This window comes from Cygnus atratus, chromosome 1 (genome assembly GCF_013377495.2).
Source record: "Cygnus atratus isolate AKBS03 ecotype Queensland, Australia chromosome 1, CAtr_DNAZoo_HiC_assembly, whole genome shotgun sequence".
NCBI lineage: Eukaryota > Metazoa > Chordata > Aves > Anseriformes > Anatidae > Cygnus > Cygnus atratus.
This window is the reverse complement of record NC_066362.1, coordinates 189,759,486-189,787,370: the sequence shown is the minus strand read 5'-3', so window position 1 is coordinate 189,787,370 and position 27,885 is coordinate 189,759,486. Positions and strand designations below refer to the sequence as shown.

Sequence of the window (27,885 nt, the reverse complement as noted above, 5' to 3'; positions counted from 1 at the left end):
AAAATACAGGAACAAAATACGAAAGTCTGTAATTTCTCCACCACTTGCCATTATTTATTGTATTTTTTATCACTATAACAGTATTATTTAAAGTGGAGGGTTAACTGATTAAAGTACATTTACTCAATGTTTTCCTGCAGCTGCTCTAGGATTCTTCAAAGGAAAAAGGAGATTAACAACCAGTAGACTATCAAAAGGAGTTTTAAATTCAATAAAGTCAGAATTTTACTACCAAGACAGGAAAAGCAGACACTAATTATACCATGTTACAGTTTGGCATGGTTTAGTGGGTGACACTGTTAGTAGGGCGATGGTTGGACCAGATGATCTTGAATGTCTTTTCCAACCTTAATGATTCTATGATTCTATGATTCTAATTGTTTTTACACAAACATTTCAAAGAATTAACAACACACCATTTTTTTCTGTGAGAACTGCACCCAGAAGCTCTGGTAGAACACCAGAAGTAAAGTCCCACCTGGAGAATCGCCATCCTACTTGCACGAGGTTTCACCCTGAAGACTGAAAGCTTCCAGTCTTCACACTGAGATTACAATGGGGAGGGGAAACATGTCTTAGACTGTGCCTTTCCTACACAGTTCAAAGATGAGCACAGTCTAATCCGATTAAAAGTGTAAGAAATAACATAGCTTGGTCTGCTGGAAAGAAAAAAGTATTTCTGCCAATTAAAATCAAGTTGGCTGGATTTCCATAAGGCCAATTGCCTTAAAGTTAAGGCCAAATTGCCTTAAAACCAGTACTTGCTTTCGGGAGAACTATCACTGCCTTTGCCAGTTTGTTGAATTCTTGCACAGTGCTCTGGAATTGCTTCTGTCTAACCCTATATGCTGTCCAACCCTATAGGCTACCTCTATACGACTGAGCCAAACTGGGCCCTGCAGCGAGCTCAGGCACCGGACCACTGGCTGCATCCTTGTTCACCAACTCAATGACATGCTCCTGGCTTGGGCTAATTATTTAAATTAGCTCCCAGGATTAAGGGATGTAGAACAACTCCTGCCTCCCCAGTAAGAGAGGTTTAGATACAAGCTAAAGGTAATATTCAAAGTGGATTCATATATGATAAGCATTTCTACAGCTATGCTTTGCTATGTACTCCTTTCATATAAAGTATTTTAGTAAATGTATGACCACAGATTAGATAAAAAAATAGGCTTAAAAATTTTAATGCATCTTCATTTAGCAAATATAACCCATGCAAATACTTAAATGCTTTAAAATCAATATGCACATACATACACATACCTTAAAGAATTCTTTCTTTTCAACTTGCTCATTGCCATCTGTATCCAACATTTTAAAAGCAATCTTAAATCCAGTCTGGGGTTCTGCAACAAAGTGTGAAAGAACTTTATGGTGCACACGCACATACACACATTTACACTAGTACATAAATATTTAATCTAAAAGGAATATTGCCTGCAGATTCCATTTGTCATAGCCATGCATGTACTTCATATTTCCAGTAAACCATATGTACCTCCTTCAATATAAGCAAACATTTTAAAAATAATTTTTACTACCATTTCAAGGGGATTATTAATGCAATGGCAAAGCAACAAATGCCAGCAGTGCCTAAATACTGCTACATATGTCCATCTGATCCAGACAACTGTGAATATGTTGTATGTCTCACTGTCCTAGTCTTTTACACATACTCTCTACACATTTTGGTTCAGTTCTGAAGTCTCGCTCTGCCCTCTTTATTAAAGCTACTTTTTAGCTGACATGACTGGAAAGTGACTTGAGAAACCGATAATCCCCAAATTGTGTGGAAGAGATAGTGTATTTCTCCAGTACTTCTTCCCTGTGATACTGTACACCACTATTTTCTGTCTGCACTAGTCTAGAAAATGGACTGATCTTGTAGGTGCTCCAAGTTCTCCCAGTTCCTGCTCCCACTGTGGTAGCCCCGGGCCTTTTTTTCCTTCCCTTCTCCATCCTCCCTAAACAATGTACTCAAATGTTACTGAGAAGTAATAAACTGCTATTTCTGGCCCCTTTTTTTTTTGACAAAAGCATTTTTTGTATGCCTCCCATCAAGCTGAATTTTTCGGGAATTTTATAAAACTTTACCCTGCATTTCCTTCATCGCGTGGATGTTTCTTTTCAACGCAAACATTTAATGAGTTCTGCGTCTTGCAGGCACTATAAAAACACTGCGTTTTGAACTCCTTCCCACAATTTCCTGATCTTACTTTGCTTACATGAGGTGACCTTGCTCATTAGCAAGCCCACACAGGAGCAGTGTGCTGCTGAAATATATTTACAGCTCACTGCAGTAGCCAGCACTTATCCCAGCAATTTCTGGAGCAGGTGAATTAATTCTACAACACAGTCATGACAGGCATTAAAGCAAAAGCCATGGAGTTATCTTCTGCAGCATATATTCATGTTTCCAAGAGCAACGTTGGACTCATGAGGGCAGTGAAGCAGTATCTTTACAAACACTAATGCCTCCAGAGATTTTATTTTATTTTGGAAGTACATTCTTCCAGTTCCATCCTGCAAAGCTTTACATCTTGCTTCTTTTTAGAGTCTTTCTGGAAAGGCAAGAAGTTTAAGAAATTACCCTGTTCTTTCTAAGCGATAGCAAGATGGTTAAACAAAGAACTATTTTTACATTTTAGAAATAACTACATCTTCAGCAGCCAATTAACGTTCTCTGTGAAGCAACCCTGTGATGTAAGAACAGTTTATAAATACCATTGCAATCTGCATAGCAGAGCCCTTCCCCAGCAACTGGGTCACAATAATCAAAACTGGCTTCCTTTCCATGGAAATGCCTCACTCTAAATTTGTGTTACTAGTACAAAAGCAAGAAGAGTCTATCCTATAACTTATTTAGAGAATAAAAGTAATTGATGTATTTAATAGTAATTCATACCATCTGTGTTGCAATTTTCAGATAAGAAAGCTGTTACTGAAAATATAGGATCTAAAGCTGCTTATACTGTTCAGGGATGACATACTTATCTGATATGATGTAACCCCAAAGGTATGCGTTCGTAAAATAAGCATAGTTCAAAGACTACTTCAGATATATTTGTATTTAATTAGAATCAGGCAAAATTCCAAAATCTGAGCCCATGAGTTCCATCTTAGCTGTGAGTGCAGGTTATACTTAGGTGCTTCCCCTGCAACCATTCCTACTTTGACCAAACTGTCAGCTTCAGTGACTGGCTAATTGAAGCAAAGCTTTTAGTAGTGGTGACAGTTTCAGTTCCTAGGCTCGTTTGGCAGGCAGAGCTTTTACCAAAAATTCCATTAACCAATTGCTGGAAATGAAATTCAATACAGCACTGAAAGAAAAAAGACGATGATACACGGCACACAGAAAAGAGAACAAAGATCACAGTTGGCAAATAAAGCCTTTGTCTCCCACTAAATTACATTTTGAGGTTCAGTGTTGTTACAAGTAATGCTTTTATATATGATGGGCAGCATGGGCTGGCCAGCAATGTACTGTAGCCAGGACGCTGGTGACTCTTTTTTGTTTCCCTATTGCTCTGTTGGTGATTCAGAAGTCATTTAAGTATTAATATCTGTTTCAAGAAATCTTGCATTAATTCTCACTAGCAAGAGAGGGACAGGTTGTGTAGCTAGGGGCTGACTAACGTGGCATGCTTGTTAGGCACAGATAGAGACACCAACACGTGTTGACATTTGCTTTCACGCTGCTCGGTAGGTCAGGCCTCTGTAAAACCAAAACAGCAACATTTGCACTTCATTTTCATCCTGCATCGAAACGTGCCTTTATTTTCGCAGTTCAATATATTCCTATATAAACTCTGTGAAAAATAGAGTTTGTTTGATTTTTTGGAGAAGTGGCACAACTTGCTCTGGTACTGCTTCAATTTTCTAATTGTTTCAGGCAGTAAATCAGCATGAAGTTACTTTCACCTACCACAGAAGTTTAAAGACATAGAAACTGTGGCACCTATTTCTGCAAATTTATTCAAGGTATTCTTAAGTTATACAATGTCTGTCTTTAAAAAAAAAACAAACTCTTTTTTTTGTTTTGCAACAAGTACTTTTAAAATTAGCTTTATTGGTCAAGACTCTACTATTACTTGTGATTAAAAAACAACACTTGAACACATGGCATAACTCACACTCAAGTCATGCAGCACTGGACAGTCAGTACTGGTGAAACAGTATATTTATATGGCAAATAGATTATGTTAATGTATATATACTATATAATATTGTGTACTAGTTGATGACTAGGTGACTAGTGTCCTAAGAGAGGCCTCCTTCATTCTGAGAGATGCAATTCTGCTGAGAAATGGCATGAATTGTAAAAGGGCTAAATTGTGCAAGCGGTGTACACCAATAGTCATTATCTGTTAAAACAGCACATAATCTTCTCTGCTCTCTGGAGACTGTGTACACCAATACTTTTTGGCACTAGACTGTGAGAGGGTGGATTTCTGGAGCAAGGAAAATTTGTCAATTTGTTTAAGCCCCTGCTGTGGACCTTGAGGCCACGGAAGTGATGAGGCTCAGGCATCTACGGTCTGTTGGGATAGGCCGGCTTTTGTTTGATCAAAAATCCTAGAATAACTTTTGTGTCCTAAGTAATAATTTACAAGCGTTTGCCTTTGAGTCTTTATTCTGTTAGAGTTCAAGGAGTGTTTGGATAACGCTCTCAGACACATGGTCTGATTTTTTGCGTCGCCCTTCGGGGACCCAGGAGTTAGACTCAATGATCCTGTAGGTCCCTTCCAACTCGGATATTCTGTGATTCTGTGATTCTTTCCTCTCTTCATCCCCTGATACCACGAGATCTAGTATGCTTGGTTTTGTCACTTGCTTAAAATGTCAGATCTGTGTAAGTCAGTCAAACAAGACTGGGTTACAGGCATGTAGACTATTTCACTACTAGTCTATGGGTCTTGTTGCATAACGCTCATTATATGCATTGTCTCTCAAGTCTTGGTATTTTCCAGCTTCACTTGCACTTTATCAGAACAGCACAGGGAGGTAGCAAGCATAGAAGAGAGCAAGTATGGGTGAAGAAACCTAGAAAATCCAAGATCAGTTCCACACACAAGTATCAAAATGCCTGCTGTTTGCAGATAAAGTGAGCTTGCTTCCACTTAAAGCTTTTTGTTTGTTTGTTTGTTTTTGTTTCATGCTCTGTTATGTAGCTGGATGAAGCTGTCTCCAAGAATAAGCCACATGATCAGATCTGACTTCTGCTGAAGCCGCCTGAACCTTTCTTCTCTGCAACCATGACAAGACATGAGTTTCACATCTCTTAGCCGAAGCAAGAGATGGGAGACCCTGGTTCATGAAATTACCAAGCAAAAAAGTTTTTAAAGAAGTTTTCTGGGAGAGAAAAAGGAAGAAGGTAAAAGAGGAGGAAGAAATACATATAAAATACATGAAGGAAATAAAGTCAACAGGAACAGAAAAACGAAAAAAAGAAGAATTAAAGAGTTAAACAAAGGGACCCTCTAGAAATCTACTGTTTAAGTATATCATCCGTATCTGACCATATGAATACAAGGCAACAACCTTTCAGACACTGTAACAGCTTTTTACACCACTGCATGAGCTATAATGCTAACATCTCATTGTGCAAAATGACTGAAATTGCTATCCAGAAGACAAATTATTTATCTTCTCTCACTGTTCTTCTTTCCCCTCTTCATGTGGTCCTGTATTCAACACTTCCCCTTATCCAATAATTCTCGAAGAGGGCTTATCAAGATTTTTGACGCATTGCTATGGACTAATTTTGACATTATGGAACTAAGGTGCAATCAACTAAAGTTATATCCACTTATATTAATGCCTTGTCACACTACATACAATTGTTCTTTAAGTCCAACTATACTGTAGAAAATTAGAAGAGAAAAAATATCAGAAGTTGTTCCTGGAAAGGTAGCTGAGTAGCTGAGTATTTATGCATATGTATTTTAAATATATAATACTTACTTGTTAGGATGGTCAGCAAAAACAGGTACTCTGCATAAGATATCAACCCTGAAATGGAATAGTTAAAAATGACTTGTACAATATATACATACTTATAACAAGAATTGAAAGATCAAATCTCATAAATATAAAAACTGTAGTTTAACATCATATTAAATAGGTTATTAAAGTAAGCCACATTATTATTTAATAAAGTTTTTACTTCTGTTTTTAGTGCTCTGAAGGTAAAATTCCCTATCCAGAGACTCATCAATGCTCACGTCTAATCGGGAGAGCAAGGTTTATTTGGTATTAATAAAAGGCCTGCACTAAATCTCTGGATTCTCACTGAAAACATTCAATGTTTATATAAAAGGGAAATAAATTAAATGTGCTTTGTCACATTTAGTACCTGGGAGGAGAACTACTCCAACGTTACCCTGACGGATCAAAGTACTCCATCCCTTGGCAGCCTCGGCTGGGCGGAGAACAGCTTCCCTCTAATTCTCAGGGGGAACATGGCAACACGTAAAGCTGCCAAGCTGCTAGATTGCGCCGATAGTACAGCTGGGCTGCGTGCCAAGAGGAGGCTTCTTTTTTTTTTTTTTAAATAGGAACATGTCCTTTCTACAAGGTGAAAGTATTTTCCCCCCTTTTGAAGGAAAATTCCAGTGTTTTCCTTTGAAATACCGCCTTAAACGAAAAGCCTGAACAAACACAAAGATGTGATAGCGTCAAAATAGAGCGTATGAGCTAAAGATAGAGAGTGCAGAACGAGGATGGTTAAACAACAGAATCTGAACCATCTGCCCTGCAATAATGTTTGAAGAAAAAAATGTAAAGGTTTCTTTTCAAAATAACTGAGCTACTTTTAACTTGTGAGCTAAACATTGTATAATGCTGTATAATGCTGAAGCTGCTTAAAATAATGAAGTTCAGACATGCCTATCTGTGTAAAGATAAACTATATTTTGTAATTTATATACAGCTAATTGATAGATAAAGAATCCACTTAAGCTTCACTGATAGACAGTTAACTTCTGATAAATTGTTACACAGAGCCAACAACATTTGTGTTTGACCTCAGACAGTGACTTAACACTTTAAGTTTTAATTTCCAGAGTTTAGAAATACTAAGATGCTAAATGCAACAGTCTGAAAGATTCAGTTTTGCTGACAGGTTTTAGAGTTAATGCATTGTCAATAGACTTAAATAGTCATTGCAAGGTCATCAACTATTTGCATTGCTGTAAAACTTGCAATCATTTTCCTAGGCAAAGTGTCCAGGCTTTCTGCAAACTCAAAACCAATCAGAAAAAGAGCTCCTACTCTCTTCTTTATCTTATACACCCAAGTATAAGATGAGACAAAAAATTGATAGAAGCAAATAGGGCAGGGAAAAAAATAAAGCAAATAGTGTGATGGAAAGTGATCAAGATTCCTGTCACAGTAAAAGAGTATTTAAAGGAAGAATACAAAGGAAGACAAGGCGGTAACTTTTCAAGTTGATATAGAAAATACTTTTCAGTCATGGACAGCGATGGAATCAGCACAGAGATCCCTGCATGAAAATGTAATGAGTAAGTGAAGATCACTGTCCAAGTAGAATTGGGAGTCTGCCTCTCAGATGTCTCAAGATGTGCTGTACGAGGACAATTTTTGGAAGACCCAGAAGGTGAAGACAAGGAGCTTCCACTTGATAGAGCAATGGAGAGCCCAGTGTTGGGATATACAAGAAGAGATGACACACTCAAAGGAGCTATCTAAGAAAAACATCTTCATCAATTCATTTGAAAGGATATTAACATGGTAGATTATGTTTATTAAAGATGGAGGAAAAAAGTTAGTAATAATTGATACAACATGCTGAGTGCTTGAAGGTTTTTAGCTATATGTGCAGACAGGGAACAGCATACCTTCTAAAATGTTGCAGAAAGAATGTGCAAAATTTATATAGAGTTTGTAGGATGTGAAGAAATGACCATTTTAAAGAAAACACTCTGCTCAAGGGAGAAGTATGATGGCATTAATCACTCTGATTGCAGAGGGCTGGAAGGAGAGCCTTGCAAGAAATGGCAGGGGTGAGACAGACTCTGCATCATATTATCTTAAACTAATTGAGAAGTCACTAGAGTGAAATAGGTAAAAAGGTAAAGGTAATAAAAATACGTAAAAAATGTCTTTATTGTTCCTTAAAACCTGTCTTGGTGCCTTAAAGTAAATCCATAGCATGTTTGGCATTTTCTGGCAGATTATACCAAAATCGCCTGAGATATGATTTCTTTTTAACCTGTGCACTGGTTTCCATAAAAATTCTTCTTATTATTCCACTGTTCTTTTACTACCCGTAGTGAATGGCCAATTTATCTTAAACATAAAGGAGATTAAATAGTTTGGTAATTTTCTTTTTGTTGTGCAGCAATTATTATAAAGTTACTCAAATTTTACACTTAAAAGATGCAATGGAACAAATTCAAAAAAAAAAAAAAACAGAAAATTATATTCATGTCCAAGCAAAATTTAAAAGATAAAAGATTCACATTCTATTGAATGACTCAGCACACTTGCAGCCAAGTACTTGCATTTAGCATTGGCAAAATATTGTAATTTTCTAACATTAAATTACTTTACTTCCCTACGCCTCCCTGGAAATCTCTACCCTCAAACTTTATATCAAATGCTAACAGTACAATATTCTTCTTGCTGAATAAATCATAAATATATCACAAAATATGACATGAATTTTAAAACTGCCCACTAGAAGGCAGAATTCCCTAGCTTTATGTTTTACAAACTGGACTGATGACAGCTTTCCCTCTGCTTGATATTTAAATAACAATTTGATGGTAGTTAAAATAATCTCAGTTAAATCATGGAACAGGTGTAGATTCATTATTTTGGTCCTTGTAAAAGCAGTATTTAATATATAAATATTTATAGCTTTTTAAATGTAGTAATAATGCGTCTGAAGACAAAAGTGTCAACGTTATTAAAGGGCCATCATGACCAAAAACTTTGAAAACTCCATGTTGCACCAGGGGAGGCTCAGGTTGGAAATGAGGAGACATTTTTTCTCAGAAAGAGCAGTCAGGCATTGGAACGGGTTCCCCAGGGAGGTGGTGGAGTCACCGTCCCTGGGGGTGTTCAAGGAAAGGTTGGACATGGCGCTTAGGGACATGGTTTAGTGGGTGACATTGGTGGTAGGGAGTGGCAGGACCAGATGATCTTGGAGGTCTTTTCCAACCTTAATGGTTCTGTGATTCTGTGTATTGTAGAGACCTAGGGATGACTGCACTTCATGTTCCTGCATCATCCTGCCAGATCTTGGAAGGACAGACTATATGGACCCAAAGTCCTAAACAAGAGAAGACCAGTGGTCCAGGATGGAAAAGACACCTGCCTGAGCATATCAGCAGCTCCATTTTCTGCCAAGCAGTCAGCTGGGAGTATTGCAACAGTAGGAGGCTGCATCGCTTCGCTACATTTTCACTTTCTGTTGGTGGATTCCTGGTTTTCCCAGGCAGAACGTGCTGGGGATCTGCGGTGTCAACCACTTCAAAAAGAAAAGCTTTACAAAATCAGTGATAGTGAAAGAATATCCGAGAATTGAAGAGTGGGAATCCTTTAAACGCTGTCCTGGGAAAGCAGATTGCTGTTAATAATTTGCAAAGACAGGGAGTGAATGTTCAGCTGGAAACAGCCTTCCCTAGGATTGGAAAAAAAACGTTCCATTTGTTCTGAGAGATTACAGGGCTGCTGAGGTATGGCCACGGGGGGGATGCCTGCAGCCTCTGCATTACACTGACAGAAAGACTGAGCTTGTGGCAAGCAAGGCACCCAGCTGAAGACCTCTCCACGCCTGCACAAGGATGCAAGAAATCAACCCCGCTGAGACCAAAGGGCAGGTGAAAGGCTGCAGGCTGAGCCTGAGGGTTGCTCTCCCGGCACAAGCTGGCCATGGGTCTGCTGTGCCTGCAGGGAGCGTGGCTGGTGCATGCCAAGGACCACAGGAAGGGCAGCTTTCTCTTCCAGAGACATCCACGGGATAAGGGACGCAGGCTGACCTCTACGATACACAAAGTTCGTGAATAGGCACTGTCAGTCTTTCTCATTAGTTTGGGGATTTCAGTCTTTGTTACTGATGAAATGGTTAATTACTCATTTATTTGGTTTCCTTGATCCTCGTTTGTTTTTCGCCCCTTCAATTAATTTATGCTAATGAGATGTTTATTTGATGTCCTTTAATTCTCTGTTGTTACACAAACAATATCCCAGCTTTCAGAGTTTTCTCTTTCAATTTCTCTTTCTCTTTTTTTTTCCTTTTACAGCCAGCTATAAGGTCAAAGTGCTGAGTGAAAAGAAACCCAAGCACGTTGGTTCTGTGAAGGGCCACTGAGATCCCAAAGAGGGAGAAATAAATTCCACCACCCTTGGAACCACGGAGGCCACTTTACATAATCAGATACAAATTTTCTCTCTATTTTTTATTTCCATGCATTTAAGTTATATAATGAAACAGCAGTTTATTAACAGGTCTTAAAAGTCCACTTTGTACTGAAGTCATCCTTTTAGCCCCTTTCTCTTTTCTAAGTAGGTTTTGTGATTTCTTCCACGTGTCCTGCATGCACCTCAGAAGGCTTTCAGTTCCCAGCTCTGCCTCTTTACTCCTTTGTGTGTAACTGAGGCTTGCCAAGGATGCAGCTGCTGGCTAGATGGGGATTAAATCGAAACTGTCTTTAAAACTATATTCAATTTATACTATATGATGAGATAAAAAACAAGATGTATTTTTCAGGATCAAAAGTGTCTTGTCACCTTTATCACCAAGCTCTCTGAAAAAGGTCGGTCCCGGTTTGGCTTTTGTAACATATAGCAGTGCAGCATCCACCTCCTTTAAAGACACAAACAAGAAAATAATTTAAAAAAAAAAACAGTTTTGAAAGAGAAGACTATTTGGTTAACTGGCAGAAAGAATTCAAGTTCTTTTGAAGACGAAAGGAACATTTTGCTTACCTTTTTTGTCAGTTTCTTGGCTGAGGCTTTACCTATAATAAAAAAAAAATCATCGTTCAATAACAAACTCTGACATTAAACTTTGATCAGGTTCTGTGGTATTTCTTCAGATTTTTTATGGGAAAATGCTAACTAATTTGAAACAGAATATTTTGCAGCAGGCAGTTTGTTTCTAATTCCCACAACGATCCAGAAAGGACAACATTTAAAAATAATCTGAGCAGTCTGTTCAAACATTTTTCAACCTTGATGAAACCCCAAACCACCTCGGTATCTGTGACTAACTCACGGGTGTGATTTTGCGTTCTGTGGGCTACCAGTGCGGTCACACAGTAAGGTTATACAGTGAGAAACAACTGTATTATTTACAAAGGGATTGGCAGGCACACACAATGCAGTCTGAGTATTCAAAAACTAAGAAGTACCACAGGGAAAAAAAAAAGAAAAAAGAAAAATTCGATGTTTCTATTAAGCAGAAGTAAATTGAACAACTCTTCCTCCTGAAACAGCACCAGATGAAACCATACAGGCTCATAAGCGTTTATCAGTAGGTCCAAGTCTATAGATTCAAACGGGGAGGTCACTGTGCAGTACAAGGCTGTACTGCCGTGCAAACTACCCGGCTGCAGAACTGTGACGTGTTTTGTCACTGGGACTTCTCAGCTGGCTCAGAAACCCTGGAGCCACGGACCGACAGGCGCTGTGCTCCGTCACTTCTCCAGCCACCCGCCCTATCACACCGCTGTCTCCTCAGCATTTCTCCTCATACAGAGCTCGAAGCCCCATGTCCTTCACTCTTACCCCTCTCATTGCTCCTTTCCTTCACCTCCAGCTCCCCTGGACTCCAGCCAGCCGCTCCCTCCTCCTTACTGACGCAGTGCGAGCACAGGCAGAGCTGCTTGCATTTGCTCTCGGGACGGATGCCGCTGGGTGCAGCCGCCTGCCTCGCTCCGTGCTTGGGCTCCGAGGCTGCTTCAGGGGCATCTCACAGCCACAGGGCCCCCAGCACAGCGCTGCTGGTTGGGAATGGGATGGGACAGAGGCAGCCTGGTGGGCAGCAGTCAACCTTCTGCCAAGTACTTTCACACAGCTTAGCCAAAATGAGGTGCATTCTCACTAAAACAGCACAATTCTGTAACAGTGGCAAAAGACATGCCCGGCTGCAGGGGGACCCCACTGGCAACTTTTGGCTTCGAACCTGGGAAGCTGCTGGAACATCTCAGCCAGCATCAGTCTGCTTTTCAGCATGGGCAAGCCAGTGCCTTGGTCTCTGCTCCCTGAGCTGGCAGTAACATTTTTGCTGAAAAATTCCTCTCCCCAGCCCCCAAATCAGCCTAAGGCAGGCACCTGGCACATAACATTTCAACCCAAATGTTTAAGTTTGACAAAAGTTATAAGCAACTAAAATTAGGGTTTTATAAGTGGAGTGTTGAGTGACCCCAGCAACAGGTGCTGCCAGCACCACCTGTCACTGAGTATGAATACATTTTTGTGCAGCCCATGTACATGTATTTACACACGCACATATATAAAGCCACATGCATAGATACCTTCTAGCTCAAAGGAAACACAAAATCCACTGCTCTGCCTCATTTGAGATAAAAGAAGACAGACTACCAACAGTTTGGGAGAGCAAGTAAAAATACCTACACCCAGCAGGGCTGATTCCTGAGCAGTGTAACACCACCGCAGAGCATTTTAATGAATGGCTGTTTAGCAAGTACTGTGATTCAGATCTCAGCCTTGAAATGTCGCCTCCTCTGTACAGAGCATTTCAACGAGGAATTAAATTGCCCTGTGGCAGCCCTTTCATCTCTGGAGAACCCACCAGGCAAGAAGCCTTCTAAGAGAGAATGAGTCAGGCTGCGTGTCCACGAAAAACACAATCTGAAAGAAAAAAGGGAAAACCACCCTGCGATGATTTTCACTGAAAATGCTCCTTGTATTTGTTTTGAAGCCAGACACACACCCTTATTTGGTTTGCAGCAGCTCTGCTCCTTCCATTCTCCTGGTGGCCCAAGGAGCACCCGCTCCAGGAGGACAACCACCACTGCAGTACTGTAGCAAGCAGTAGCTGTTTGCCAGCTTCCAGGAGGATGACGAAGGAGACGAGCTGAACTCTGCAAGCTGGAACGGCAAAGGCATGGATAATTGATGCAAGGTAAGGAGAAAGCACTGGGAGCTGCAGCTTAGACACTAGTTGGCCAAGTCGGTGAGGCTTGGTTAGGTTTGTGCTTCTCTTCACTGTGCTGAGTTACACCTCATTTACTCAGTTTTAGGGAATATATCCTCAGTGACAATAATACTACCTCGATAAAAATTAGGAAAGGGGAGGAGAATCTGTTGTAGACATGTGGACCCTCTTTTCACCAGCCAGTAGAGTAACAATGGCAACTGCCGAGAGCTCACGCAAAGACCTGTGGCAGCTGTCAACACCTCCCCTCTTGCTTTCAGCTACGGCCACCCTCCAGAGGAAGGTTAAGATCTTAACACACCAACTGACCTGTTTCAGAGGTGAAAAGATAGTAACAGCAATGGTACAGAGGTGCTCATGCTACCACTGACTGGGGAAGCTTGGCACAAGGGAGGGGACCAACACAGGCGATGAAGCCTTTGCTGAGTGGCAGAGGAGGAGGAGGAGAAAGATGGGCTTCAAAATAAAAAGTTCTTGTAACGTAGGTGAATGAAAATGGCATTCAGATGTCAGTAAGCATGTGTGCTGGCACACCAGCATTTTTTTTTTTTTTAAAGAAACACCCAACAACCCACACCTGACATTTGGGGCACTAGTGTTATTTTTCATATTGTAGTTTGTGTAAAGCATTAGAACACAATCTTATAATATAATAATATAATGTAAACTGTAGAATTAATTTTCTCCAATAACTACTTGCATATTTTCTAAGCATTACATCCAGTTATACCCTATTGGTACTGTCACCATATAAAATCATCTGAGAAGGTTCAAATCTCAGCTTTCACTTGGAAACATTACCTACTTTTATTAAACTACTCGCAATATTCTTTGAATACTAATTCAGCTCTTGGTGCTTATTCTTTCCATTTATTGACTCACACATCACACATGCAGCCCTCTGATGAACAACATCTTTTAAAACTTTATTCTCTAATTCTTCTTTGCAAGAAATACACTGCAAATATAGGAACAGTTTTCTTAACCAGTTCAGATAATAAAAAAATGCCTCTTCCTCTTTATCATTTAGATCTCGGTGCTGCTATTCCTGACAAATGGCCACAAATATACAAGGCTCTAAGTCTTTCTCTGAGGAATACAGGCAAGGATATTATTCTTAGGAACAATTTCATGTAATAAGTAAAAGAACTACATGATGCACTTTTCTATAGTTTTATTCTTTTACCTTTATATATTTTTGCTAATAGGAAAATTAATGACATATGAGAAAACTTTTTTATAGTAGAAACAGTCTTACTATGATATCAGAAGAAGAAACTTGAAATTTTTATTGTTTTGAACAGGAATGAATGGGAAGAAAGACATTTCTTTTCCTTTTTTTTCTTTCCTGCATGTCTGCCAAGACTGTGATGGAATTCTGGCTTGAGGTACAATGACCATTTTCAAGGGTCTCTACCTATTTTACAGATGCCATCATCTGGCTTTCACTATCTACAGTGGATCCATGAGGCAACCATTGAGGTACACACACCTTGCACAGACAAAAAAAAAGCCATTCTAGCTTTTTAAACTGAATGAATGCTGAGTCTACTTGCAAGCAGACAAATTCTGTACTGTTAGCCAAGAAAGTTAGCTGACAACTGTAATTAAGAAAACACTGCCAAAAGCAGCTACTTCAGCTTTAATTTGCCCTCGGCAAGCCTGGGTATTCTGTCACATACATTCCTTACAATAGAAGGGTTTCCATCAGCTATCAATTTTTTACACTGAGCTGCAGAATGAGCCTGACATCAATGTTAGGATTAGCATTAGGAAAGGGCTGAATTAAACAAGTACCCACTTGCACTCCGTAACAGCCATTTACACCCGCACGGCTCAGGAAGGGCTCAGATCTGACAAAAGATGTGCAGAGCCAAAGAATGAATAAAATCACTAAGATCCACCATTACAACAACAACAACCAAGCGCCGGAGCAAAAGCAGAAAAATTACTGTCATCAACGACAGCAGAAAAAGTAGAATTTTGCATGTCTCAATATTGCTCTATTTTGCTAATATGGAAATCATCATTAATTTTAAAAGAAATCTTCCTCCATAGACTTAACTTCAAATTGGAACAGTATTAAATACGGATCTTTTCTTAAGGGAACAACAGGCTCCTGTCCCTCTTATCAGCAATGTCACTGAGAAGGTTTGACCAGGATCTCCAGCTCTACTTTAGATAGACACAGTGATAACCAAGTGAAAAAAAAAAAAGTCCTCACGGTTTTAAAATATTAGGTAGCAATCATTGCTATCCTTGCCGAAGTTTGACAAGTTCAAAGTCACATTAGGGATCTAGGAAATTACTTTTTTTCCCAGAAAAAGTAAGAAGACGACAGTGTTCTGTGTGTCACAATTCAACAAAACTTTCGTTCTGCAAAATGATGGATGAAATGGACCTTTTAGATTGGATGGGAATTCAGCACAGGTTTAATCTGCAGGCTCTGAGGATCCAGGCCTTAATCAGAAACGCTGTGTGCAACTCATGCTGCAGCCTTTGCAGAAAAGCCCACGCTGCAGCCTTGCCAGCCATTGGGAACAAGGCTTTGTTTTGCTCCCTTTTAGCCCACTGCCAACTTCCACAGAAACCAAACTCCGCAAGTTCAACCCCTGGACCCCAGTGAGCTAGGTTAGATAAGAATCATGGACACTGATTTACTTCAGGAGACCTGGTTATTATTATTATTTTTTAATTAGTCTAAAATATAAGATTATTGAAATCCAGAAGCTTGTACTGAATTCCCAGCTCTTTTTATTATTAATATTTTTATATGATACTGGACAGGTAACTTATCTCAGCAAGTTCTTCTTTGTTTACCTTGCTTCTTTACATACTCAGCACTTAAAAGCAAAGACAGTCTCTTCCATGCATTTTTAAAGACCTTACTGTTAATGAAACCAATAATGTAAAGGGCACAACTCAAGACAGTAATTACTTCTTTAAAGCCTCCTTTCAAAATATTGGTGACAGAGATAAATCAAGAATAGCCAAAAAAAGAAAGCCTTTTGAAGGCATGAAACCAAGCGGTCAGATTCCTATAGCTACTGGCTCACCAATATCTGAATAATAAATGAGCACTATTTAAATGAATTAAGAAACCGCTTCAGCTAGAAAGCTTTTACTGAATTAGGGCATTGCTCCATTGAAACGTAATTGACAGAAGTCATTTCAATCACATGAATTAGTGAATTGAACCACCTGAATTAAAATCTAAGTACGCCCAGTGGAAAAGGCAATTTACAATAATAGCAGCTTCTGATATGCTTTACCAAACAAGCTTTGCATCTGTCCTTCTTTATTTAGAGCAATCATCCCTCCAAGGAAATGAGAAATACACAGTCCTGGGCGGGGGCCAGCGCTGGCAAGTCTCCATCTCAGAGGAGCAGTTGCATCAGCCCCGGCCGGTGCAGGAGGATGTCTCTGTGAGTCAGGCACCCTGGGGTAAGAGGGGTGGGAAGCTGATGCAGGGAGGAAACATCAAAGGATGACACAGCCTTTTAGGAAACTGAAAGAGACAGAACATTTCAGATAAGCCACTTTCCAAAACCCGTTAAAGAGACAGTGGCATGCAGTTACCAACGTTAACCAGAATAACGCATGGCATTGGGTTAAAACCACAGCTTGTGTTGCTCACCACTGAGCATGTGAGCACCTCTGTCCTCTCTGGGGCTGTAGCAGCAGCCTTTGGGAATGGCAGGGAGAACAAGGGAGCCACTTTTCCATAGGTATTATCCAGGGAAGGTGACTTGCTCCCAGGTCTGCTCTCCATCCTAATAACATACCCAGGATGCAGACAGGAAAAGTTTGAGAATATGCTCAAACTCCCAGGCTTACCAACACACGTGCACTGCTAATCCTTGCAGTGTTATATACCATACAGGAAGGGATTTCTTCCAATACTACCAAAATGTGTAGCAGCAATCCAGGCTGGGAAGAGCTAACTGGAACTGCAATTCGACAGCTCTCCGTGTCTGCAAGTAACGGCAGCTCTCAGCCACGGCAGGAGCGAGAGATGTGAGATAAGACTTCACAGGTCTTATTTCACACATGAAGAGCAAGAAGCCAAGCAGAGCATGCAGATCCCTGGCAGATGAGCAGCTCCCTGGCAGGAGAAGCTGCCAGCCCGCTGTGCTGGTCCTGAGGTCAGGACTGGAGACAGAATCCAGAAGAAAAACTTCTGTTGGGTGAAATGCAAGGCTCCAAACTCCCAGTTAAGCGTCCCATGCTTGGTTGCTCTAGCTTCATTTAGATATCTAAAAATTAGATGCCTAAATCTGAGTCAGTGGTCTCTATGGTGCTTTGCTATAGCTACAATGGTCTACAAACATACGTAGAAAAGGGTGTATAATTAGCTTCAAAACCTGCTGCTCCTATTTCAGGTCTGAAGGAGAGCTCATGTGCCCAAAAGCTTGTCTAATTTTTCCAGTTTACAACAGCTGGTCTAATAAAAGATATTATCTCTGTCTACAAACCTCATCCTGACTTATGACTCCAGCCTCCCTTTATAGTCAGGGGAGAGAACAGACACAATGGAAGAGCAATTTATTCCACATTGAGATAGGCGTCTACTATAGGCCTTGGACTTACCTGCTTCCTTCCATTAACTTTAAGGAGATCCTACAACCACTCGCTCTGGCCTGACATTCACTTTTATATATCTAAACCGAGTAGATAAATACTTTTGCAAGTGTTATATTAAGAATTTTATCAGGTGCAAAGGGGAAAGTGGAATATGGTACAAGAGGTGGAATGGGCTGCATAACTGGAGTAATAAATTATCATAAAGGACAATTACCTGGAAGGAGCTGTATCCATAATGTATGTTTCAGACACAAGAAGAGTGGAGAATGACTCCTGCCAATCTCCAGAGCATATTATGCAGTTCAGACTTTTGGGATGGCATCTCCTGAACCTGCATAAAACCATGGACCTTGCACAAAGAGCACGCAGGCAGAACCTCAGCTCAGGAAAAGCTCCCTGAAATGGCAGTCATTCTTATCTAGCAGAGCAAAGAGCATAAGCTAGACTAAGCCTTCAAGAAGACTTTGAATTCATGAACTTTGTTCCTGCTGTGAAATGAAGAGGAGATGATTTCTGTAGCATTGCTGTGCTTTATGCTGTCATCGTCTCCTACTGCTAACAAAGACTAGTTTTTGAAGTATAGCAGTGCTGGAGCACATGCTAGGCTGAGGTACAAACAACAGATGAAGATAAACTAAGATAGCCTCGTGTCACTAGAGGTTTAATTCTGTTCCTCTACTAGACAGTGGTGGAAGTCAGGATCCCTGGACTAAGGGCTTTGCAATCTACTTTAAGCAGGGAGAAGGTATGTATAACAAAAATGAAGAGGCAAGTAAAGTAAGAACAACAACAATAAAATGACACAATTAAAAGTTGAACTGCATGCACAACTTGAGAAAATTGCCTCTTAATTGTAAAGAGAGATGAATTTGGATTCGAAATGAGAATGTGTGCCTATCAATCGTCCCACTATCAAAATGAAGGAAAAGGTCAACAACTTAACAGCAACAGAAGTTTATTTTAATCTCCTGTATATGACTTGATTTAAGCTTATGTACTCAATACAAAGCTGCTGTCACTACTGTAGCAAGTATCCCTGTTGCATGTTACTCAACCACTTTTATAATTTGTTCTCTTCCGTATGTATCTGAAGATCTTACCTACAGTGCACTTACAAGCTGGCACTTTTCACATGCATCTTGCAAAATGTCACAAAATGTAAGTACAGTTAAAGACAACAATATTAAAGAATGCAAGAATATTAAAAATTTAGTTATCACAAGTTGGATTCACATGCTGGCATACATAAGTGAGGTACCAGGTGAAGAATTTGTCCTTTGCATGGGGATTTATCAGCAGCATAAAGCTACCTTACTGATCCTGAAATAAGGAGAAAAGGCCTGTGTCAGTGAAGGGTAAGTGGTTCAGCTGCAGTAGGGAACCAAACTGCATTTTTTTACTATGGACAATAACCCCCCCTTTTATTAGAGAGGACTTCTCTTTTTCACCTTTTTGACTACACATAATTTATACCCTAAGCAGGAACTGCAAATCATATCAAACTGTACCAAATGACATGAAGTAACTGGTTTATTTATTGTGCTCTGATATGTAACAAACAATCTGACAGATAACAAGGCCAGAAAAGACCACAGGGGCCGCCTACTTTGTCCCGTCGCTCCCAGCAGACTTTTGCTCATGCATTTTTATCAGTTTATGTACCCACAGATACATGGTCACACATTTGAAAGATAATATTAATACTAAACTGGAGTTTGGGGCTCAAAAGATGATAGTGACATTCTACTGCTATGCTTATGAAATAGTTTGCTTTTTCTTAAACTTACTCAACTAAGTACAAACATCAGGGTAATGCTGATATTGCTTATTCCTAGTGGAACAAAAAAAAAGAAATGTAATAATATAATCTAAAAAAAATAAAATTGGAAGCATTTTGTGAAAAATTTGAAGGTTTTTTTGGGTGGTATCAGCATGAAAAATGCAGTGCTGTTACCATAACTCTGTTCAGATGTAGGGCATTTATAGCGCCTGTGTCCAAGCAGTAAATAGCTGACATATCAGTGCATCAAGCCAATTTAAATTACTGCAGTGAGTAAGTAACTGGGGGCACTGACATTTCACATAAATTGGGTGGGTTCTCAAGAGTCCTGTAAATATAAAATGCTGTGTAGATCCAGTTTACATAGTAGCTCACTTTTTTTTTTCCATTTCACCCTATGACATATCAAATTATTTACACCATCATTAATGCTTTCTTTTTTGTTAAAACAATATTTTTCTTTTAAAGATTAACTTACTTCTTTTTACAGCAATATGCAGTAAAAGTTCTCAGAACCATTGCTAAAAATGTTCCAAGGGGTGACAGCTGATTGGAAAAATACAATGAAATTTTGTTAGAAGTCTCAGTTTGGAAAACTTCTGCTCATTATATCCCAGCAATCCCTAGTGAGACCTTCGGAAAAGAAAAAAGGGTGGGGGGATGGCTGATGCCCACCTGCACAGCTATCGTGAGCTCTGGAAATCTCATCAAGGGTATACTTGACTTCTATCACTGCACTATCCTAATGATGCTGGTAATCTCTGCTCCCGTTCCAATCTGCTGTTGCCTTGTCCTTCCATCAAACACACATAATTTGACTCCTATAGGGCTGCCTTACATTCTTCACAGGCTAAATGTATCCTTCCCAGCATCTTGTTGCTTTTATCTGTTTTCCAGAGGTAAAAATCTCTAGGGAACATAGCACAAACAGCATCTTTTTGGTGATTGCAAAAGATGGCCTCAGGAGGTTCAGAGAAGTTTGTGGGAGGATCTGTGAAGGAAGGTTCCCCTGGGGTTAATGCAAATTGTACAGCCATTTCTCCAGCAAAATGTATTGCAAATGAATATTTGGTAGGAGTGGTTTACAGACCACATGGTTCTGCTGCTGCCCAGAGGGACCTGGATAGGGTAAAGAAATGGATCAACAGGGATCTCATGAAGTTCAGCAAAGGGAAATGCCAAGTCCCGTACCTTTGTAGGACTAAACCCGGGGTAGCAATAGTGGCTGCGACTGAGTAGCTGGAAAGCTGCTTGGCAGAAAAGGACCTGGTGTCTTGGTGGACCAGAAGTCGATAATGAACCAGCAATGTGCCACTGCACCACAGAAGGCTAAAAGCATCCTGGGTGGTGATCCCTCCCCTCTGCTCAGTCCTGGTGAGACACACCTGGAGTACTGTGTCCAGTTCTGGGCTCTCTGGTACAAGGGAGACATGGACGTCCTGGACATACAAGCAAAGTGCCAGGAAGATGATTAAGGGACTGGAACATCTGACATACATGGAGACTGAAAGGGCTGGAATTGTTTAGCCTTGAGAAGGTAAGGTACATAGGGATCATACCAGTATGTATAAATACATGATGGGAAGGAGCAAAGACAACAGAGATAGACTTCCTAGTCACGTCCACTGTATGGACAAGAGGCAATGTGTAGAAATCGAAAAAGAAGAAATTTCATTTAAGCATACGAATGAACTGTTTTTAGGGTGAGGGTGGTCAAGCACTGCAACAGGTTGCCCAGAGGGGTTATGGAGTCTCCATCCCCAGAGATATTCAAAACCCAACTTGACACGGTCCTGGGCAACCTACTCTCACGGACCCTGCTGGGATAATCTCCAGGGCTCCCTTCCAGCCTCAGCTATTCTGTGATTCTGTGAATGAATGAATGCTTGAAGACATTTGTTTCCACAAGGACTATGAATACAAGACATCTCTCTAATTTAATACAGTCACCTAACTGACTTTGCAATAGGAAAACATCAGTTTAGGTGCCTGTGTAACTTACTCTAACACTAAGTAAAAGCAATAGCTGGTAGGTTGCATGTGGAGATTTAGGATTTCCCCCCCTTGCTTATACCAGAGGCAACAACATTCTTTACTATGCATTTAAGACTGTATCCTGGTTTATATCTCACTGACAACTTGTGAAGAGAGCAAAAGCTATTTTTGCTTTAATTCTTAAGACCAGAGACCACAACATACCGGATTTAACTGTGAATTTGGACATTTTATTGAAAGGAAACAGTTCTACATTGGTAATTTTTGATAATGAGAACTCCGTATTTAAGATCAAGGTCTAGGACATTTTGTCTTGCTGTCTAGAGCATGGTAAACACCACAAAAATTCAGAACCCTATTATGTTTATCTTCCAGAACATAAGCCTTATTCATGAACAGGCAATTTACATTGACTAGATGTCTGTGTGCTCAGTACAGTTACAGTAGAGTTATAGTACAGTTAATTTCTAAATTATAACCAATATAAATTCTGCTTAGGAATGAAAGGATCAGCTGAACATGCACGAGATGGTTTTCAGTTACTGTATGGGGTGACTGGGGCTAGCTTCTCTTCACCTCTGCCTTGCAGCAGACTTCTCTTGAAGAAACCATAAATACATTTGTACAACAGGACGAAAAGGCATGAAATCACTTTCTTTACATATTTAGATTTTAGATATCTTGAAAGCATTTAGTAAACTAATGACTGCCTTTCTTTTGAATGTGGGTATGTGGAACTTCTAAAATGTGATGAATCAAAACAAAATAAAGTTCACAAGGTTGTTTCAGATCCACTTGCTAATATCCCATGGTTTTACTCAGGACACTTGCATTTTGGATCCAGAGGGCAGCGAGCAGAGAGCACAGCAAGCTCACTACCCTGGACTTTGGGATAGCAGGCTTTGCCCTCTTCAGGGATCTGCTTGGTGGAGCACCACGCGACAAAGCCCTGGAGGGAAAAGGGGCCCAAGAAAGCTGGTTAATATTCAAGGATCACCTCCTCCAAACTTAGCAGCGATGCATTCCAACAAAGACGATGTTGGGCAAAAATGTCAGGAGGCCTGCATGGATGAACAAGGAGCTCCTGGCCAAACTCAAACAGAAAGAGGAGGCCTCCAGAGAGTGGAAGCAAGGACAGATAGCCTGGGAGGGATACAGAGACATTGTCTGAGCAGCCAAGGATCAGGTCAGGAAAGCCAAAGCCCTTTTAGAATTAAATTTGGCCCGGGACATGAAAGGCAACAAGAAAGGCCTCCATGGGTATATCAGTGATAAAAAGAAGACTAGGGAAATTGTGGGCCCTCAGTAGCCCTGGGAATGTAGTGGTAGGACAAAGGGGAATGGCTTTAAACTAAAAAAGGGTAGATTTAGATTGGACGTTAGGAAGAAGTTTTTTACTCAGAGTGTGGTGAGGCCCTGGACCAGGTTGCTCAGAGAAGTTGTGGATGCCCCATTCCTTGACATGTTTAAGGCCAGGTAGGATGGGGTCTAGTGGGAGGTGTCCCTGCCCATGAGAGGGGGGTTGGAACTAGATGACCTTTAAGGTCCCTCCCAACCCAAACCATTCTATGATTCTATCACTTTTGCAATTGGTGATATCCATCTGTTCCTCGTCTTCCCAAAGTCTCATGACACTGTCCATTGAAAGAAGAGGCTGAGTAAACACACACAAAAGAAACATCCATTTTGCAAGTTGTTTTATTAAAAGAATGAACTGAATTACTGGATGTCTTTTCTAGCATAACACAACACATCACTTTCTTTTTCAGCAGAATCATAACAACTGCAACTAATTCCCATTAGTGATTAGTGAATCGGCATAAGAAGAAAAAAGGGCTATTTGAGGGAAAGAGACTTTTGGCATAGGTACAGCACTGTAGCACTTAACTTCAGATATTTTAGATTCCTAGAGATTATAAGGATGACTAGTGGTAAATGGAATTGCTATTCAGAGCTGAATTAAGCTGATCCTGTCCTGTCAGAATTTCCAGAAGGAACCTTTTCCCTTTATAAGGCTCTGAAGTGCAACCTTATACGAAAATTTTAGGAAGGCCAGTGTGGTGCAGATGACACCAGTGATGACACTACTTTTTCCAGTTGCCACTGTGAGAAGATAAGGATATTCTAATTACCTTGTTTGGGAACTTGCCTACAGAAGATGCTGCCTATTGCTTTGTTTTTTTTTTACTGGTCCTGTGTTGACCTGCTTCATTATTTCCAGAACTTCTCAGATTTTGGCATTATTGTAATCTCTAGCTGTTCTTTCTTTCTTCCTTCTCATATGTCATAGGAGTTCCTTTCAGTGGTTGAATTGCTTCAGTTGATGGTCCACGTTATTATTGCTTTTACCTTTAAATTAGCCAGGATTTTCTTTCTAAGATTAGCTCATTCTGTTTTTAGCTAATCTGGAAGCTCAGAGCAAACCAGTAACAACCCCTGCTGAGTCTGACTTGTTTATACATCATTAACATCTGTCACATAGCAATTAACAGCTGTTTGGGAAGTTTTCATACAGCAGGGGCTCCAAGAACCAAGATGCAAGTGCTAACAGAAGGCTTCTGTATTTTAAGCTAAGTAAGAAAGGTTTATCTTATTTTTGCCACACAAAATGACTACTGAAGGGATCTAGTTTTGGCTAGTTTTTTCAGAGTATCAGAATGAAGACAGTTTCCTAAAACTGACTTGAAACATTGCCTTTATTCAGAAGGTAAGGTGGTAATGGAAAGAGGAGCAGGATCATGAAAAGTCTGAGAACTTCACTGAAAGGTTAGAGAGAACTAAAGTGATGAGAAATCATAGAAGAGCTTAAAAACAGATGTTACTTGTGACTTACCATAGTGGCCAAAATGTTAAGGTTAATTTCCAACTTAGAAAAAGAATTAATGCTGTTAATAGAAAGTTTAATAATAAATTACTGATGTGATATCCATCAGCATTCCCTACCAGTAGAAAATAAAGTCTTGTGCACCACCTAGAACACCTCTTCTGCTCTAAGGGATGAACTTTCAAGACTGAATAAGAGAAGTGAAGATAAGCCTTCTGTTGAGCCTGTGATCTCAAATTCCACAGAATCTAGAGGAAAAATAAGTCTGTCAAAAAAAAAAAAAAAGAGACAATGATCAGCAGTCTCTTTAAAAAAAGTAATCACATCTTTTCTAGAATTGTCTTGTTTGCCCAAGACCTGTCCCCATCTCAATTCATCTGATGTAGCAAACCCCAAAAATATATTTGTCTTTACCTTGCCTTCATGTATATAATCAGGTTTCTAAAGAATTCTGATCCTATTTAGCACCATAGTAAACATTGTGTTAGGACTGTCAAAATAGATACAGAACAGAAGAATTTATTCAGTAAAGACAATGGAGGAGACAAATGTAAAAACGAAACTACACTTTACATCAAAATTCCTACTAACAACAACTCATTTAACTTGCAGAAGTCTTCAATAAACTGGGGTTCTGTGTCCACTGCTTCTAATTATCGTTGTATTGTCTCCTTCCTGTCATACTCACCTTCTCTGACCAAACTAATTGCTCCTCCAAAAGCAACATTGGACTGAAAAATGGAAGAAGGTGTGCTAAGATGTACATCATCTGAGGGGCATTAACCCCTTCACTGTACACATCTAAAAAAATGTTCTTGGTCAGATCTCTCTCTTTTTTTTTTTTTTGTCTTACCCACATTTCCATGATTATGTTAAAACTTCGTTCAAATGAGAACACAGGACATATTTTGCTCTATTGTAATACTCTCAGCCAGGCATATGCACAGAGCTACAAATGAGGACCAAAGCACCTGTGGTGCTGGAAGCTGTTCTGCATGTACAGACTGCGAGTGAAGTGCATGCTAAACAAGCACAAGTATATTTCTTTATTAAGCATTGATTTGTATCACTTAGCTCCGCAACTGATGCTGCTGTTTGACAATCAGAAACAGCATTTACTTAAGAAGTTCCCGACTTCAATCCTTTTTCCACCTCTTAGGACACAGTGATTGCAGGTGGGCTGTGCTCTGAGCCAAGGAATGCAGTTGGCTTTGTAAAAAGAAATCAAATTCAAAAAAAACCCACCATGGAATAAAGCTACCTACACGAAGCCATGGAATAGATGGCCTCCCCCAAGCCAGATGAGATAAAAATAAACCTGGGTTTGCTTAACCTAACAAGACCAGTGCTGAGTCGTGATATAATTATCTATAATGCATCACGGGGTTAAGATTCAAAGAAAAAAAACTTATTTTAGGTAATAAAAAATGTTGGCACAAGAGCAAGTGGGTTTAAACGGAGAATGATTAATTTTAGGTTGGATATCAGAAGAGTGTTCAAGCAACAGAGAAGATGCTGTGTCACTGCTTTCCAGTATAAGCAGTAGTGACAACTGATTTTAAATTCAGCATGAAAAATTTATACAAGGTCTATATTTTAAGTTTTTAAACTGCTAAAACGGGAGCTGACTTTTAGAAGGTATATGATAAACGTTGATACACTTAGCCATTGAATACTAAAAAGAAGTGCTAAGGCATTAGGTATCACCCTAACAGAGCATACAAATGCTTAAAAAATCCACTAGAAGATATTACACGTTAACTTAGGTGAGCTGTGGTATGAATGTTCTTATGATGGCATGATTAAGCAGATATCCTTTCTCCTCCATACAACACATACAACTACTGGACACAAAGAACAGTGACTGTCCTGAAATGAGCATTTGCTTTAGCTGCAGTAGAAAGAGATTGAATTGGAATGGGAATCAAATTCTAAGCAGGCTTTTTACAATTCTCACATTGAATGCAAATGAAAAGCAATAGACAGCTTTCTTGTAATGAACGGGTAAAATAATTTTATGTTGCCCACTGTAAATTGAGCATTTACAGGTAATGGGTTACTGTCTTAAGTACTGTTCCTAGTCTCCATAGCAAAGCCACTCTTATTTTTTCCCCAATGGAGTCTGCCTTTACTATCAGAAACATTGCAGAAAATGTTGCTCCCTTTTGCTAATAGTTGATCTCTTTTGCTGATTACACCAAAGCTAGAGAAGCAGATGAAATTTTTGAACATTAGGTTTTATATTTTCTCCCAGGAAAGTGACGGTGAAACAGAAGTGAGCTGTCACATTTCCCACCACCAGAAAACCCACAGAGAAGAATTAATCACTGTGTCAGGGCATGGGTGGCTGCTCAGAAGTTGTCAGAGAGAGCAGAGCAAATAAATACAGGCCCAATGGAAAAGCAGATGCCCATTCACATGAGACAAAATGACTAATTTTAGTATTCTCTATTATAAGAATCTGCTATGTCAGGCTCACAACTGTTTGGATTCAGTCCACAGTTAAGAACAAACACATCTTGCTCTTCTGCAGGAAAACAAACCAAAAAACATTTGGAGAGGAACAAAAAAGACAGAAGTCTTCTGATTTCTAGAAGTCAGGGTTTCTCCAGTGGGACAGGTGACTTACTAAGTGCGTGCCAATACCACCGCAGCAGCAAGACTCCCCTGTCCCAGCAGTTCCAGCAGCATCTGAGGTACTGGTGCAGAGGGCGTGAAGCAAAGGCACAAAGAGGCAGCAAGTACCTGGGAAAACGAGCTCTATCATACTGAAGACTTCAAATGTCAGCTTTCCCAAAAGACTACTAAAATACTCTGAACAAAGTCAAATGGCAGCTGGCTTGGCCATGTTTTATATTCAAACTCCATCTGGTAAGAACCAAGGCAGGATTTGTTAGGAAGAGTGGCAGCTTTCGTATGTTATGGCTGAAAAATCCTTAGGCTTTCAGGTATGCAAGCCTTTTCCAGGTCTGAGAGGAAAGATTTAAGGAAAGCTGTAGCCAGCAGAATGACCAGGTGCTCAGCAGCGTGAGGGATGGCAGGGTGAGGACCAGGGCTCTCTGACAGCCTGGCTAGTGTTGGGAGGTCGGTTCCCTTGCTGAGACATGGCTCTGGGACGTGTCCTCCTCTGCAGTAACTGGGCTGGGCACGGTCATGTAAGCAGGTGGCTCTAACAAGAGAAACCTGTGTGTTTTATGCATGGTAACAAGCTCTGAGCTTGGTATTTGCTTTTGTTTCACAGTAGGCGAGACAGGCTACAGACTGCAGCCTGTGCTGTAGCCACTGCAGGTGCCTCCGGGCTGGGCAGCAAAAAACGAGCGTGTAATGTGGGCAGGTTCCCCCTTGGGAAATGGATGCCAATGCTCTCAAAACAGGGGGCAATACAGCTTCTCAAAGGTCCCTCTGCGGCCCCTAGCCGTTCACTTGGCAAGCGGGGATTGCTCCATTCATCTGCCACAGCAGGCTGCTTACCTTGCCTGCTCTCACTGCCTATAAGGATAGCAATCCTTGGTGGTTCCACCTTAGGATTATCAAAATTACTCCAGAAAG

The 27,885-nt window shown here is 40.2% G+C and overlaps 1 protein-coding gene across 2 annotated transcripts in view; it reads right to left on the bottom strand.

Moving 5' to 3' along the window:
• The window catches only part of MICU2 (mitochondrial calcium uptake 2), a 155,312-nt gene that overhangs the window by 28,650 nt on the left and 98,777 nt on the right, over positions 1–27,885 (bottom strand). For both annotated transcript variants that reach the window (XM_035542478.2, XM_050713559.1), the window contains exons 3-6: positions 10,960–10,991; positions 10,762–10,837; positions 5,968–6,015; positions 1,267–1,349 (exon numbers count right to left, since the gene is read on the bottom strand). In XM_035542478.2, the coding sequence (XP_035398371.1) occupies positions 1,267–1,349; positions 5,968–6,015; positions 10,762–10,837; positions 10,960–10,991 (239 nt within the window). The remainder of the gene's footprint in view (positions 1–1,266; positions 1,350–5,967; positions 6,016–10,761; positions 10,838–10,959; positions 10,992–27,885) is intronic.